This window comes from Nothoprocta perdicaria, unplaced genomic scaffold (assembly GCF_003342845.1).
Source record: "Nothoprocta perdicaria isolate Ctin4 unplaced genomic scaffold, notPer1 scaffold_97, whole genome shotgun sequence".
NCBI lineage: Eukaryota > Metazoa > Chordata > Aves > Tinamiformes > Tinamidae > Nothoprocta > Nothoprocta perdicaria.
The window spans coordinates 1,386,192-1,400,733 of NW_020456276.1; the positions used below are offsets into that span (position 1 = coordinate 1,386,192).

Consider the following 14,542-nt stretch of genomic DNA (forward strand, 5'->3'; position numbering starts at 1 on the left):
CTGGAGCCCTGGAGCCTGCCGTTTATTGGCACAATTCCTTGGTGTTATCCCAGGAGGATAGGCTATCCGTGGCCAGGAAGGAGGTGGGAGAAGCCTCCTGAACTAGCCTGTTCAGTGAGGTCGGGCAGGGCGAGGAGCTGGTATTTAGCTCCAACACTGCTCGCCAGCCCCTTCCCATTGCACAGTTGTGCAAATGTGGCTCTTTGTTAGGTAAACACGCCAAAACTGAGATCTCTAGGCCGGCAGTGTTGTCAACAGTGTTGGAAGAAAGTAGAGGCAAGTGGGTATCCCTGGAAGAGCTTGGAAAGAACCAGCCCACACTGTAAATCAGCTTCTCGTTAACTTTGGTTGCTTGATTGTTTCACCATGAGACAAGTGCATTTTAATACGCAACAACTATTCCCCAACCACTTTAGGTACTGGTGCTCCTCCGTCTCCCCATACATCTTTGGGGTGTCAGCTCCGAACCTTGCACCCAAAAACCAGCCTGACTTCTTGGTGGGATCTCAGCTGTGGTCCCAAGTTGAGGCTGGTGCTTTGGCTCGGTGGAGCCATTTATAGTGAGGAGATGAGTTTGCCCAAGTGCAAATTTTCATTGTTGCCTCATTGGAAGCTTCCTTGAGTCTCCAATTCCTGTTCAAATTATGGAATATTCTTTTTTTTTTCTTCCTTAAGATCCTCTCTGTACTTGCAGACATTAAAAATCTTAAAACCTTTTTATCAGCTGGTTTGTTCACTCCAAATCGGTGCATTCTAGTAGAGCGTCACCTTTTTGCTTACCCCTCCTCCCCAAGCAATAAGAAAAGAAGCCAACAATATAACAAAAACACCCCCAAAGCATGTGGGATATGGGTAATATTGAACATTGCACCTCACAGCATCGCAGTTGATATGAACAACAGGCTGGGGTCGCAAGTTAACACCATTGTCATTAAAAAAAAAAAAGACTTTTGCCATTTAAACTCTTGTATTCACCCGTCTCCTTCAGGAGGGAGATCAGTTTCTCTTGTGGCTTTATCTCCTTGGGCTGGTTGCTGCAAGATTTGGCTCATATAATGGGGAAATAAATCCTGTCCCAGAATTCCTTTGAGATGGCTGGGATTGGGGTTGGTATGAAACATGCCGATCGCTTTGAAATCTTCAGTCCCCGTCCTCCCTCTCCCCCCACCCCACAAAATACACTGCATATATTAAAAAAAAATCAGGTTGAGCAGTCTGATTATTTTAGTACATGGCTTCGTAAGGCAGAAAACCTACTGGGTACAGTGTATGGGACAGTCGGCTCTCAATATTCCTGTAGAGTTCTTCTTTGCTTTGCTCATTTCTTCAAAAATGTTCTGATTGGTTAAAGACCCATATCTTGTATGAAATCTTATATTCTTAAAAAAAAAAAAAAAAAAAAAAAAAAAAGGGTGTTTCTTTCTTCCTCTCTTAATACAACGTTGTCAAATCCTGTCTCCGTAGCGCCGCTGTGGCACCAACTCGACGGTGAAACAGCCAAATGCCAAGTCGTTCCCCACCAGCTTTGGAGGAAGCGTGTGCGGGAGTCCCGGTCGCGGGGACGGTCATCAGAGCCCCAGGTAGCCCATGAGGGCCAGCATGACCAGAGAGTTGGTTGTGATGACGATGACGTGTGGCACGGGCTTGGTCACGGAGTCTTCCACCATCATGCTTGTGCCTGAAAGAAAAGCAGCAAGAGAGGAGCAACTGGGCAACTGGATAATCCTGGGTTTAGTGCTGGAGAGGAATGCATTGGAAGATCCTTTAAGTGACGGGCATGAGGGAAACAGAGACTAATTCCAGACACCCAACATAAAACCCTGGGGTAGGATGTTTGCCCGTGTTCTTAGAATGGAAAGTGGAATTTTAAAGCATAAAGGCAGTTATAGTACCATGGTGTTTGGTCTGGAGTTACGACTGAATCACTACAGATCAAGGAACTGGGGTAGTAGATGGCAGGGTAACGAGCAGTCGTTAAAAATAGCTTCTCTATCCAAGCTCCTTCACCAATGAAGCAGCCTGTAAATGAGAATTGGTGCATAGGATGTGTCAGGGAAGCAGCACACATACGTACCACTGTTCCTGAGGATGTGGACTTCTGTTGGGACCCCATCTCCGCCAGGCCCTGTCACCCTGAGCTGCACGAAGGCATGGGTGAAGTCCTCAGGGATCGGGATGTCGATCCGGCTCTTGCTGGCCACATACAGCGTGGGAGCAGAGTGGGAATCCTTCCTGTAGAGCATCTGTTGGAAGAGGCAGGTTTATGTTCACTGAGAACATACGCGTGTCCCTGAGGACACACGTCAGAGGTGGTCTGCTACGTGTTGCCTGTACCTTGTACCCTGTAACTGCAGACTCATCTGCCTGGGCCACCACCGGGTCCCACTTGATGCTGACTGTAGACCCCGAAAAAGTCCAGGAGATGTTGCCTGGTGGCCTCCTTGGTGCTGGGAGACACAAAACAGGCCAGATAGTCAGTGAGGCAGGGAGCTGTGAGGAGGTTGTTGTGGGTTACAACTGTCACTAAGGTCACTTTGACTAGATGAAAGGGTTGGTGGCACTGCCATTGGCTAGTTTAAAATAAAAAACAAGCACCATATAGAAAAGAAGGAAAAGCACATATATTCACATACAAAAAACTGATATTTTCTCTGTGTGGGGCTCAAAATATTTCTTTACGGCTCTGACTGAGGACAGATCTTCTCAGGAAAGTGATGCACAGAGCGCGAGGCTGACCTAGGCGAATCCAGGGACTCCTGTTTTACTGGCTGTAAAAGCCGGTCAGTTGGCTGAGCATTGCCTGAGCTGCCCTTGAGGATCACCTGGAGGAAACATCTGCCCAGGGCAGCACAACGTGCAAACGTGGGGTGCTCGGGGCTCACTCACGGGGCTTCGTTGTGGTGGTGTTGGTGGAGGGACTGGGGGGCCCGGTGCCGGCGCGGTTGTAGGCTCTGACTGACACGTGGTATTTGGTGTTGGGGTTTAGGCCTGTTACGTGAGCAGATGTGACCAGTCCTGCTGTCCTCACTCTGTCAGCAGCCTCCTCTTTGTTGCCGTCCTTCCAGTACCGGATCTACATAGAAAAGAGCGAGGTGGGTTTGGTGAGGATGAAGTGGGCTCAGGGCGGATGAAGACACCTGCAAACCCGCTCCATCCACGGCCAGTGCTGGAGATCCCTTGGGTTTTGTTTTTGTGTCTTGCTCAGCATGGGCCTGGGAACAAAGGCACAACCCACGTGGAAAGGCAGGTAGAGAAGAGTGGATCTTTCTCTCTTGCTAATCTCTTGTCAGCAATAACACTGGTCCCCTGAGGGCCTCGTGCTGTCATCCTCCTTCATCTTTGGAAATCCTTTAGCTCCTCTCTGTGCACGTTATGGAGGTGTTTGCTGCGCAGGGCTCTGGCTCCTGGCTCAGTGTCCCTTGCTGCGGTGACAGCTCTTACCTCGTAGCCCAGGAGCACTCCGGTCATGTCTCCCTGCTCAACAGGCTCCCAGGACACGTCCATCTCGGAGGACAGGACGGCCTTGGCGGTAACTCTGGAAGGAGCCACTTTGGGTTCTGAAAAAGGCAAGAAAAGGGAATAAACCCCTTTTTCTGGATGCAGACAGCCCAGTCACTCCCCTGGAAGCAGAGACTTGACGGCGCCACCATTGCCAGACGAAGCCCTGGAGACGGGAGGTTCCCTGCTGTCCCTCCTTACCCTCCTCTGCAGAGTACACGATGGCCGTGAGGCTCTCTGGTCCCTCTCCCTTCCTGTTGTACGCCTTGATTTTCACCTCGAAGGGGGTGTAGGGCCCGATGCTCTCGTTGCGGTAGACGTAGTGCAGGGACTCGGCGTGCGGCACCCGGGCCGTCAGCCAGCCCTGGGTGCCCTTCTTGCGGAACGCCAGGATGTAGCCGAACCCGTCGCCGTTCTGATAGTCCCGCAGCGTGGGCTGGGAATGGGGCAAAGAGGAGCCGTGGCTCTGGGTCAACATCTCCATCCACAGCCAAGGAAATTGTCCCCTGCGGGTCCCCCCGGGTGGTGGCTGCGCAAATCCCCTTGCAACGAGCAGGGCTTTGGGCTGCTGCTCAAGCCCAGCCTTGGCTCGATGTCACCCCGCGGTTCTTCCTGCTCTGTTGGTGTCTCAGCTGGAACAAGGTGATTCCCGGGAAGCCCCATCCCGGCTCCCGAGGCCGGTGCTGCCGCTCACTTACCGTCCAGTTGATGATGAGCTCGTTGGGAGCCCCTCCGCCTCCGCTGAGCCCCGATGGTGCCACCGTAGGTGCTGTTGGAGACCCCAAAAGGGAAGAAGCAGCAGAAAAGGTTAGTGATGACAATAAGCTGGACTCTGCCAGGCCTGGGATTAGCCAGACTTGGACCTGTTACAAAACGCCAGCTCCTGTGACCACTGACTTATCCCTGGCTGCGTTTATTTAGCCACAGCATTTCTCAAACTATGAGAATCGAGCACAAAAGCAGCAATATGTGGGAGAGCTTTTATTAGAAAGGAATTAATATGCATTCCATATATTCAGAGCATTCCTCCTGCTGTTCTTACATCCCTTCTAATTACACGTTCAAGCAGCATTGGATACTATCTCCATGGCGGGAACAGCTATTTAATGGGAAAGTCACTTTCTTTAAGCAATATGGGGCTTCCAGGCATTGCTGCTCAGAAGCTACAGCACTGGAAACTCACGTTGGTCTTATTTCTACAACTGACCTGTTCAAATGGTTTCATGTATTGGTGAAGTTTCATGGTAAAGTTGGCACTTTGACACGTAAACAGGCAAATTGACCCCCAATTTTGTGGTGGCCCCTGCTGTGTAGCCCTCTAGATGATGATCTGGCTGTGTCAAAGGCAAGGTTCGAGCCAGGCTCCCCACTGTGGAGGAAAGGACATCCCTAACTCCTGTCTCCATCTCTGATGGTATCCACATACCTGCTTCTTTGGTACGGATTTTGCTGGAGGGTAAACTTGGTTCCCCAACTCCAAGGATGTTACTTGCTAAGACCCGAAACTCGTAGTCCATCCAGGGGATGAGGTTCACCACCTGGGCCGTCTCTGCGTTGCCCTCGATGTTTGCAGGATCTATATAATCCAATAACACGAGAAGAAAGCGGATAGAGCAAGTGGCAGCTGGCGGATGCGGAGCAAGGACGTGCCACCCCGAGCCCCTTCCGCTGTGGCCCTATGGACACTTACTGGTCCGTGCTTGTTTCCACTTGCCGGAGAGCAGGGTCCGGGCCTGGATGAGGTACCTGGCAATAGGGCTGTGGTTGTCAAAGCCGCGGCTCCAGCTCAGCTGGACACTGGTGTCGCTGATGTCTCTCACCACCACCCCGCCTGGTGGGCCTGGAGGTCCTGAGATGGTGGCAGACAGACAGACGTGTTAATTTTGTGGCAGCAATTTGGGTCTTTTTTTGGTATTTTTAATTCTCAAAGTCATAAATTAAGAGCAGATGTCTCTCCTCTGGAGGGTAGGAGGTCTCGCCTCAATTTTTTGGCCTCTTCCAAAGCTTTCAAGGTCTATCCCATCCAAATTCCAACGTGAGGTCAACAGGGAAGATGGTGCTAATACCTTGCAAGGACTATCCTGTTGCTTTGGACTTACGAGGAGCAGAGAAATTACCTCTCACAGTCAACATAGCTGACTCAGAAGCACTGTCCACCACGGTCTGCGCTGTGCACGTGTATCGCCCCGAGTGCTTTAGCTGCGCGTTAGAGATGCTCAGGTCCCCAATAGTTTCCTTCTGTGTGGAGAAGAGAACAGGCAGTGAGGACAGCATTAGATCACGGCTGGTCACAGTCCAGCATTTGACATGGAAACAAAAAAGCTTTAGTTTTGTGGCCTTTTTCATGACGCATAATTGCCCTTTCAGCTCACCACACTTGCTCGCCTGTAGTGCCCCTCCGACCTGTCCAAGTCAATGGGGAGGTCGTCGAGTGACCAGGTGAAGGTCAGGTCCATAGTTGGATCATGGGATGCGTGACACTGTAGAGTCAGGTTTTCACCTACGTTGATGTCAGCACTGGATGGTGACAGTGTGATTTTGGTGGCATCTGCGGAGAGAAAACCACAGAGAGAGGGGCAGTTAGCACACAGATTTGTGTTGGAGCATCCAAATGAACTTTCTAACTTCTCTTCACTCCCTAACAAGGAGCATCTGTAGTTTTACAAGAGGGAGATAAGGGACTACACTGGCAGGGAAAAGGAAATAGTTTTCCCCAAGCACCAGATGTTGGGGGGAAAGGAATGGCCGGTCAGATCATTCTACCTGGAGGTACCTTCAAGTAGAAGGACTGTTGTCCCGTAGGCTGAAATGACCCAGATTCCCAGAATTACTTTTAGGGAGGACAAGGAGAGGAAAAATACATTTCTCTTCACGTCGTAGCTTTCTTCATGTTTGACCCCAAAGCAAGCCAAGCGTCTCTACCTCGCACAGAGAGGATTCCCGTGCTGTTGGCCTTGCCCATGAAGTTCTCGGCGAAGCAGGTGTACTTTCCCTCATCAGATTTGCTGATATTCTGGAGGATCAAAGTGCCATCTGTGGTAATAGTCACCCTGGAAAGGAAGAAGCACCGCAACAAGAAGGAAGGTTAAAATGTCTGTTCGCTGCCTGACAAGCAGTTGTCAGTTCTTGCTGATCTTAGAGAAATTGGTGATAAAGATAGGACTGCAAGATGTTATGTAAGCATCCTTAAAGGAGAAGCCAGAGGAATAGCAAACTGTGTGTGTTTAGGGGTGTAGCAGCACACTTGTGGCAAGAAAAGAGGTGATTTCAGCTTTTTTTTTGGAGGCAGGAGCTGCCTTGGCGCTGCTACCTGCTGCTGTTGATGAGCAGTTCCGTCCCTTTGGTCCAGAGCACGGTGGCTTTTGGTGCTGCTCTTGGCTGGCATGGGATGATGACCTTCCCGCTTCGGGCTGCAGGTATTAGTCTCTTCACAGGGTTCAGTCTAAAATCGGGTGCTAAGGCTATGGGAGAAGAAGAGGATTAAGCTGGTTAGAAAACCGTGCTGCAAGAAGTGGTTTTAGCTGTGTTTCACTGTGTTTTAGCTATATTTGTTGCCAGATGACTCGGTAATAGAAGCATGGCAATATCGGGGTGAGCGAGATGGAGCGAGGCCCCTGCTGCCAAACGCCACGGGGTTTCTGCTGCTTGCCAAGGCGTATGACACGTGTGTCATACTTAGCAATGGTGCCGTGACCCTAACAAGTGCAAGGTCTTCGAGAGACACAAGAACAGCTGCTTTGGAAAATGTAGAGGATATTCCCTTCAATATCCTGGCCAGAGTCACCTGGTGCAGGTGCAGATGTCCAGCTCACCTAAAGCTCCTCCTGGAATTGCAGAGAAGCCACAGGGCTTGGTGGCCTCTCATTCTACTCTTAAAGCAGTTGATGCTTAGAGCTTTTCATTCCCCTCTAACATCTGCTGACCAACAGGAGATAAACTGTCAGACTAATGGGTGTAATGAGCCCAGTTCCAGGCACCATCCCTCAAAGCTGAACGGTGCTGAACTCTTCTCTGGACAATTTCCTCCCCCAAAAAGAGGTTGTTTAGTGCAAGGGAGCTTGTACTGCTCCTGTCCACTTTCTATAGCTAAACCAGATGTCCTTGTGCTCTCCTGGCATAGCTGAATTTACACAACATTCAAATTTTGGAAGGGTTGCAGAGTGCTTTGCTGAGCCAGCAACTACATTTCAATGGTGAGTGAAGCAGTTTTTGTCTGCCTTTATCATACTCTGATATGACAAGCGTAGTATATTGGGAAGAGGAACAAAACGCTTCAGTGTCCCATTGAAAGCCTGGGAAACGAGAAGTTACCTTGCACTGTTAATTCAGCGCTTGCATATATTGTGCCATGCTTGTTCTCAGCCACACACTGATACATGCCAGAGTCCTCCAGGACTAGCTTGGAAAATCTCAGCTCTCCACCGCTCACTTCGATGCGGTTCTGTGCAAACAAGAGGATCAACTCATTAGGGGAGGGTGACAAAATGGAACTCAAGCCTTGGGCATTCAGGGTTGAGTTTCATCCCAGACTCGTCAGCCAGTTTGAAGAGACTTTTACGGACTCTTATGCCTTGTTTTTTTTGTGGGGTTTCCGGGTATCCACCCCACATTGCTGTGCTCTCTTTGCCAAGACTTGTGAGCGCCTGAGCAGTAACATCACACGAAGACAGGCACAAGGCTATATTGATTATCAGTCCCCATAGCTGCATGGAAAACGATGGATGGCAGCGATGGGAGAAGGGGGTCAGCTCCGCAGCCTCATGGGCGAACACGGGGTAGAAATGGGGGCTCATAGGACAGGGCCGAGATGAATCGGAGGGTCTGGAAGGCCAGCGCGCTGAGCCGTGGAGAGCCCCCCTTCCCGCCGCCCGCGGTACCTGGGAGCTGAGCGGGTGCCCGTCGCGAAGCCACCGCACGGCCGGCCGCGGCTTGCCCGCTGCGGCGCAGCTCCAGCGCAGCTCCGCGCCGATGTCGGCCTCCGTGTCCGCCACCACCTTCAGCCACTCCGGCTGAGCTGCCGGGGAGCAAGAGCCGAGGGCATCGGGTAAGGGGCTGCTCGTGCCAGGCGGGCGGGAGAACCCGCGGTGCCATCCCGGCCGCCCTGGCATCCCTTTGTGGGTTTGCGTTTCGCCACAGGAACAGCCTTTGCCTTCTGCCAGGCTGAGTCCTCTGAGCGCCTGGCTGCCATTGGCCTTGCGGAGTGCACAAAATCGTGCCAGAATCCGGATTTATGGGAGAATATTAAGTTTGCTCTTTTTAAGGCAGCAGCCCTGAACTTTGAGAAAGATTGGGGATGGGCTAGAAGAACCAGATTAAGTTTGCTGTTTGACTCTATCTGATTATTAGCACCAAGCATTAACCCTTGGGCGGGTACCCCGAGCTTGGAGAAGATCTCAGTCAAGAGCAAAATGTGATTCTTACCACTCTGCTTCTATTTGTGATTTCCTCTCTTTTTCTATTTCTGCTTCGGGGCAAGCTAGGAGGACTCCCTATCCTGGCCACAGCCTCCTCCATGGAGGAAGGACATCAGTGATGTGCACAGCTTGGTGCTGGGCTCGGTGTTAGGTCTAACTGGGGCTGAGAGGAGGCAGCAGCAGAGGTGGCTGTGGTGCTCCCAACGGCTCCATCCATTCCCTGGGGCACCTCGTTGCACTTGGGTGTTCAGACGTGTTACCTTGAATGATGACGCGGCCCTGGTGCGTGGCCCTCCCTTTGGCGTTTTCAGCCTCGCACTCGTAAGTGCCTTCGTCCTCAAAGCCCACGTCTTGGATCTGCAAGAGGGGCTCGCTGGCGATCCACTTGGAGGGCTGCGAGCCGTCCACCTTCCTCCACTTTATCCGGGGCACGGGGCTGTGCGAAAGGACAGGAGATAAAGCCCAGCTCTAGGGCAGACAACCCGTCCTGTGCAAAACACTTAGTCCAAGCTCTGTTGAGCCACCCTGCTCCCACCCCAGCTGGCCCTTGGCTTGCAACCCAAGTTGCTTTGGCCGCTTCATTCCTCTTCCTTTCCCCACTCTGTCTTGTCTGCATAGGAGGAGTCGCCCTCCCGCCGAGCCTGGACCACACGGACACGAGACTCACTTTCCAAAGGCAAAGCACTCCAGAGTGACCATCTGCCCCGCCAGAGCGTAGGTGTCTGCAGGAAACCGGGCTTTTATGGTGGGTCCGTACTGCCTGGCATCTGCTGAAAGGAAAGCACCGCTCAGGAGCTCTGAGTCACCTTATGTATGTGGGGTCTTCAAGCACAAAGGGACCCGCAAGGGTTCCCCACTTTGCAAAACCTTCATGGGTTCGGATAATTTCTAGGAGGAGAGAGGCTAAGTTTCTATTTGCCTTTTAAAATGGCTCTTACTGAAGTCTGTAAACGCCTCTTTTTAACAACATCTCAGAACTATTTATCCTTAATTCCCTACCTGCTCAATCCGTTTCGCCCTGCCCAAGGACTATCTTTCGCCGCACCTCTGCAGGACAGAGTGTCCTTGTGGAGCTTGTGGGCTTTGAGGGGTTCATCTTGCATTTTACCAAGTGCCCTAATGATCATCTCAAAGGACTGACCATCTGCAGCAAGGCTGAGGCGGGAGAACTTGCTGAAGACGCTTTTGGTGATGAAGTCAATGTGGCTGGTGGCAAAGCACGAGTAGTTGCCCAGGTCGGAAGCCTCTGTCTTGGCAATGTAAAGGTTTCCTGTTGTCTGAGACACAAAGCGCCTTCCGTCCGCTGGGATGAAGTTGGGAAACTCGTTCAGAAGCCATCGGTAGGACAAGCCTGTGCGGAAAAGAGGGATAAATTGCACAAAATCCCGAGTTGCCTGTGTCCTCGCAAGCTGAATTAAGGTTAACGGGCAACTTTCTAGAGCAATCTAAGCCCGAGTTGTTCCTTGGATCATACTTGCTTTCTCCATGCACTAGATCCTATTCCTTCTCTGAGTTTCTGCAGTTTCTCCCCAAGTTTCTGCAGTTTCTCCCCATTTACGCCCTGTCTCCCCCAGTCCCCGGCGATGCTGAGCTGCAAACCCTCACCTGGGTAATGGGGAGGGGGGCTGCAGGTGAACATCACTCCCGAGCCTTCCGTGATCCTCACCGGGTCCCGCTCTTCCGCGGAGAATTCCTGCAAGACTAAGCACGCAAGGTGAAGCCTGGCTCGGCGTGGACAGAACAGCTGGAGATACTGGTGCATTTTTACCTGGACCTTAGCTTATTTCAAGGGGAAGGCGGGTTGTCATAATGGCAAGAAAATAGAGTAAATCTAGAGTGTGTTTTCTCTTCAACAGACTCTCTGCTTTAACAAAACGTGTTCCAGGGGGCAAAGGAATGGCGGGAATGCTCCTCTCCCCACACTGAGGCCTGTCTGTTCAGCACTCTTCCAGAGGGAGATCCAGAATCCCACTTTCTTGGCAGTGCATCCGTTCCCACCGCCCCTGCAGGTTAATGGGAGGTGCTGGGGGAATCCTCAAGGTGATGATTTTGGGTACCATGCTCAGACGAGCTCCTTATCAATGGGGAACCCCAGAGAGCCCGTGGCTGCCTTTCATTCACCTCGTGGAGCCCAACATGGGACTTACAGCCAAAACGGAGGGAGGCTTCCCTGCTCACCACCGTGCCCCGGGCGTTGGAGGCCACGCACTGGTAGGAACCGGCATCCTTGGACTTCACCGGGTTGCTTATGACGAGGTCGCCGGCCACCAGGCGGTAGCGGGAATCCGGCTCCATCCTTAGCTCCGTGCCGTTCATCTTCCACCTGCAAGAGCGCCGGGAGCGTGAGTGCTCGTTGCCCTCCATGAGGACATCAAGGGCTCCCAGTTAGAGATATGTCCGGTGTGGGAGCTGCCGGAGGAGGCTGGGAGCTCACCTGTAGGTCGCGGGAGGACTCGCTCTTGCCCGACAAGCCAACGTGACCTTCTCTTCGGCCGAGCCTTCGGGGAAGAGCGTGTTGACGGGCTGCTCTTCGAACACCGGCCCGTAGCTCCTCGTGCCGCCCTCTGCTTGGCAGCAAACTGCACGAGACAGGAGGGGGAAGCAGCTGAGCCTCTCCACACACATACACACAAAAAACGTCGTTTTGGGGTTTGTCAGCTGTCCCTGGCACCATCAGAACTGTCCCGCCGAAAAGAAGGAGAAATGAAAATCCCAGCCCATCTGTCAGGGTGGCCCAGCCCCAGAGAGTGTTTTGGGGAGGGATTTGAAGCTTTCTTAGGAGTTTGCAGACACGGGCTTTGACTCTGAGCTTTTATACACACGTGTGGATTGGGCAGAGGCCCAAGAGGAGTTTTCCTTATATAAGGAAAATCAGGATGCTCCCCAGCACAGCCTGGGACGTGCTCAGCCAGCCCCGGTGCTTTGTAATTGCCCTAATAACCACCTTCCAACTGCCGCACCAACCTACAATCCATCTCCTTCCCTCCAGCACAGTCCCTGCTCCAGGGAAGCGGCTCCACGTTTTCTGCAGGAGCAGCTTCCAGCTGGGAAAGGCCAGCTCGGCTCCCACGGGATCAGCCCTTCACCTGCAGCTCCTGCAGCTGCTTGCAGCCCGCTCCGGCGGCTCCCGCTTCCCAAACACCGGCAACGAGCGGCACACAGGGACCCTCACGGTCCCTGCTGTCACACAGACCTACGGGATACGTAGCCTCTCCTAAAACATCGGCACAGAAACAAGAGGAGCCTCGTCCTGAGGTTCAAAACCTCTCCAGATCCAAGAAGGTGCCTTTTCTTTCCCTCTAGGATAGTTATATTCCCAAAGGAGAAATTAGTGGGAGCTGGAAATCTCTTTTCTCCGTCGGGTCAGCAACAGCTGTGCTGGGCTGGTCTCAGCTGGAGATAACTCTCTGCTGGCTAGCAGTTAAAATAATCATGATTCAATGCAGTATTAATAAGAAAGGCGCGTATTAATTGTGTTCTGGTAGCTAATAGCGAACGGATTAAGGTTTAGCAGCTTTGCATTTTGAGATTTATGGGTAGCATGTAGTAAATAATTTATGTTTAATGTATAAAATACATATCAATACTCCCACGAGACCTCACTGAGAAGCTGTTTCCCAGTCAAACCAAGTTAAGCTCATCCTGCTTCTTATCCCACCCATAGCCCGGACCCCTGTTGCTCTCCTCTGCTGTCCCTTTTCCCTGCCAAGGTTATGGACTTCAACTGCCTGCCATTGATTTCCTCATTTGTAATCAATGCCAGAAGTCCAGACCCGCTTTCATCTACAATTCCAAGGTGTCTGAGTAGCGCTGGGGTAAAATATCCGGATCTCACTCATTAAGCAAACAACTGCTAGATTAAAGTAATAAATAGCTACGAGTTCAGCATGTGGTTAGAACTAAAGGCTGAGAATGAAGCAGAGCGTTGAATCTTGGTCCTCTTGAGCCGATCTGGGCTATTTCTGTCACTCCAGAACTGTCGTTTTTCATGTTAGCTGAGCAGGTGCCTTCGTCTGGCTCTGTCTTTGGGGTAGAGGATAAAACAAACACAAAATCAAGGTCTTCAGGCCCGATCTGCAGGGAGCCAAGTGACCCAGTCAGTTCAGATTTCCCTTTATTGCTCTGCCTGTGCTGAAAGCCACACCTGGAAAACTCTCGTGTTCAGGAGGCTGAGCATTTTTGCTTTATTTTGAGTCCCTCACGGCAGTGTCAGAGACCAGGAAAACAGCCCCAGAGCTGCAGCTGGGCTCCCTGCTCTGCCTTGGCAGCGACGCTTCCATTGAGCAATTCCCAGGCTTTGTAGCTGTGACCACAGCCGGGAGCCTGGCGCAGGAGGGAGCTGCAAAATTAATTGGCTTTATAAGAAATCTGAACACGCAGAAGAAAAGCACAAATCCAAGTGTTATTTTCGAGGAGCAGCTATCTGCGAAATGAAAGGAGAGCACTTCGGACAGCCTTAGACTTCAGGATTTTCTGTGGCTTTTACTCCGTGGAGAGAGGCCAGAGAGATTTCCTGAGCCTTGTTCATCAGAGGATCTTCTCTGTGCGTTTTAGGCGCTATAAACGTTCTGGTATCCCTGGGATGGCAGCATTTCCATGGCATGACAGGGAGAGGGGACAGTTACCTCTGCTTTGAGGTGACAAACAAGCCCGGAGGCCGCAAGCCTCGTCCTCTCCCACTCATTTCCTTGAGTCTTGGCTGGAGCTGGCATCATTTTGTCCCTGCTTCCTTGCTCGTATTCCCAGGGAGCCTTTCCCTCGCTTTCCGCCTGGCTTCCGAGATCCATTGCATCATGAGCCAAAGGTCAATGGAAAACAACTCTCCTCGGGCTTCGCACCGAGTCATTTTTCACGGGCTCAGCTTGAAGGGCGCCCAAGTCGCGTGAACGCAGCTGGTTAATGGGAGCGCCCAACTCTGCCCTGCTCCCTCTACCAGATTTGGGTCAGACTCATTTCCAAACAGGCTAATTGCCTCCCAATCTAGGGCAGCCACCCCTCCCTCTTCCCCCTGTGGGACCCAGAGAACATTAAAAGGTAATTAGATATTTATAAGGACAGCCGGGCAGTCTCTTCCTGGGATGATGAATTAGCTTGAAGACATTATCTACCTCTCAGCTGCCCGAAAATGAAATGTCTCCCTGCTGAAAAGGGACCTGCAAAGTGCCCGAGACTCCCCAGGATCCAAAACCCATCCCTGATGGATGAACAAGGGGGGGAATATTTGTATCTGGGGTGCAGCCTCCATGGATGTGCTGGGGCATGAGGTGGCTCCATGGGGAGCCCTGGGAGGCCAGGGCCTCTCCGGTGCCCCTGCATCTCCTGCATCCCACTTAATATCAAATCCAGGGAAGTGGAGGCTTCTTTGCAGCGCCAATCATCCCTATGCTCTTTCTCCAAGGTGTTTGGGGACAAGTTGGACATTTCGGAGATGTTGGATGTTCACAATTGCACATGGCACATTCCTTGGCTCTGTAACCCCCCAGGGAAAGCCCTGGGCCAGCTGCTCCCCCAAACCCGGGGCCTCTTCTCACCCATGCAGGAGATGACGGCCAGCGATGTGAAAAGAGCTCCTGCGGCCGCTGCCATCGTGGGGCTCCGTTACGGCCGGCTCGGTCGCGTCCCTACGGAGA

The 14,542-nt window shown here is 52.0% G+C and overlaps 1 protein-coding gene across 2 annotated transcripts; it reads right to left on the reverse strand.

Moving 5' to 3' along the window:
* Positions 1-1,401: 1,401 nt before the first annotated feature.
* Positions 1,402-14,542, reverse strand: CNTN2 (contactin 2). 2 transcript variants are annotated; one of them, XM_026053189.1, is made up of 22 exons: positions 14,444-14,542; positions 11,347-11,491; positions 11,060-11,235; positions 10,518-10,613; positions 10,054-10,263; positions 9,580-9,679; positions 9,173-9,348; positions 8,376-8,512; positions 7,810-7,939; positions 6,809-6,959; positions 6,421-6,548; positions 5,871-6,046; positions 5,616-5,736; positions 5,189-5,347; positions 4,925-5,074; positions 4,197-4,267; positions 3,700-3,934; positions 3,442-3,557; positions 2,887-3,073; positions 2,335-2,447; positions 2,075-2,243; positions 1,402-1,678 (listed from the first exon to the last, which is right to left on the reverse strand). In XM_026053189.1, the coding sequence occupies exons 1-22, from the start codon at positions 14,496-14,498 to the stop codon at positions 1,569-1,571; spliced, it is 3,111 nt and encodes a 1,036-aa protein (XP_025908974.1). In that variant the 5' UTR covers positions 14,499-14,542; the 3' UTR covers positions 1,402-1,568. The 2 variants fall into 2 exon arrangements, with proteins under 2 accessions (XP_025908974.1, XP_025908973.1); XM_026053188.1 differs by having other exon boundaries at positions 9,580-9,682.

Excerpts from the sequence above, each read along its gene's own strand:
- CNTN2 (XM_026053188.1), bottom strand. The coding sequence starts at position 14,498 with ATGGCAGCGGCCGCAGGAGCTCTTTTCACATCGCTGGCCGTCATCTCC. Across the intron at positions 11,492-14,443 it reads GGCCGTCATCTCCTGCATGG|TTTGCTGCCAAGCAGAGGGC; the intron begins GTGAGAAGAGGC and ends TGTCTCGTGCAG. Across the intron at positions 2,244-2,334 it reads CTGCAGTTACAGGGTACAAG|ATGCTCTACAGGAAGGATTC; the intron begins GTACAGGCAACA and ends CTCTTCCAACAG.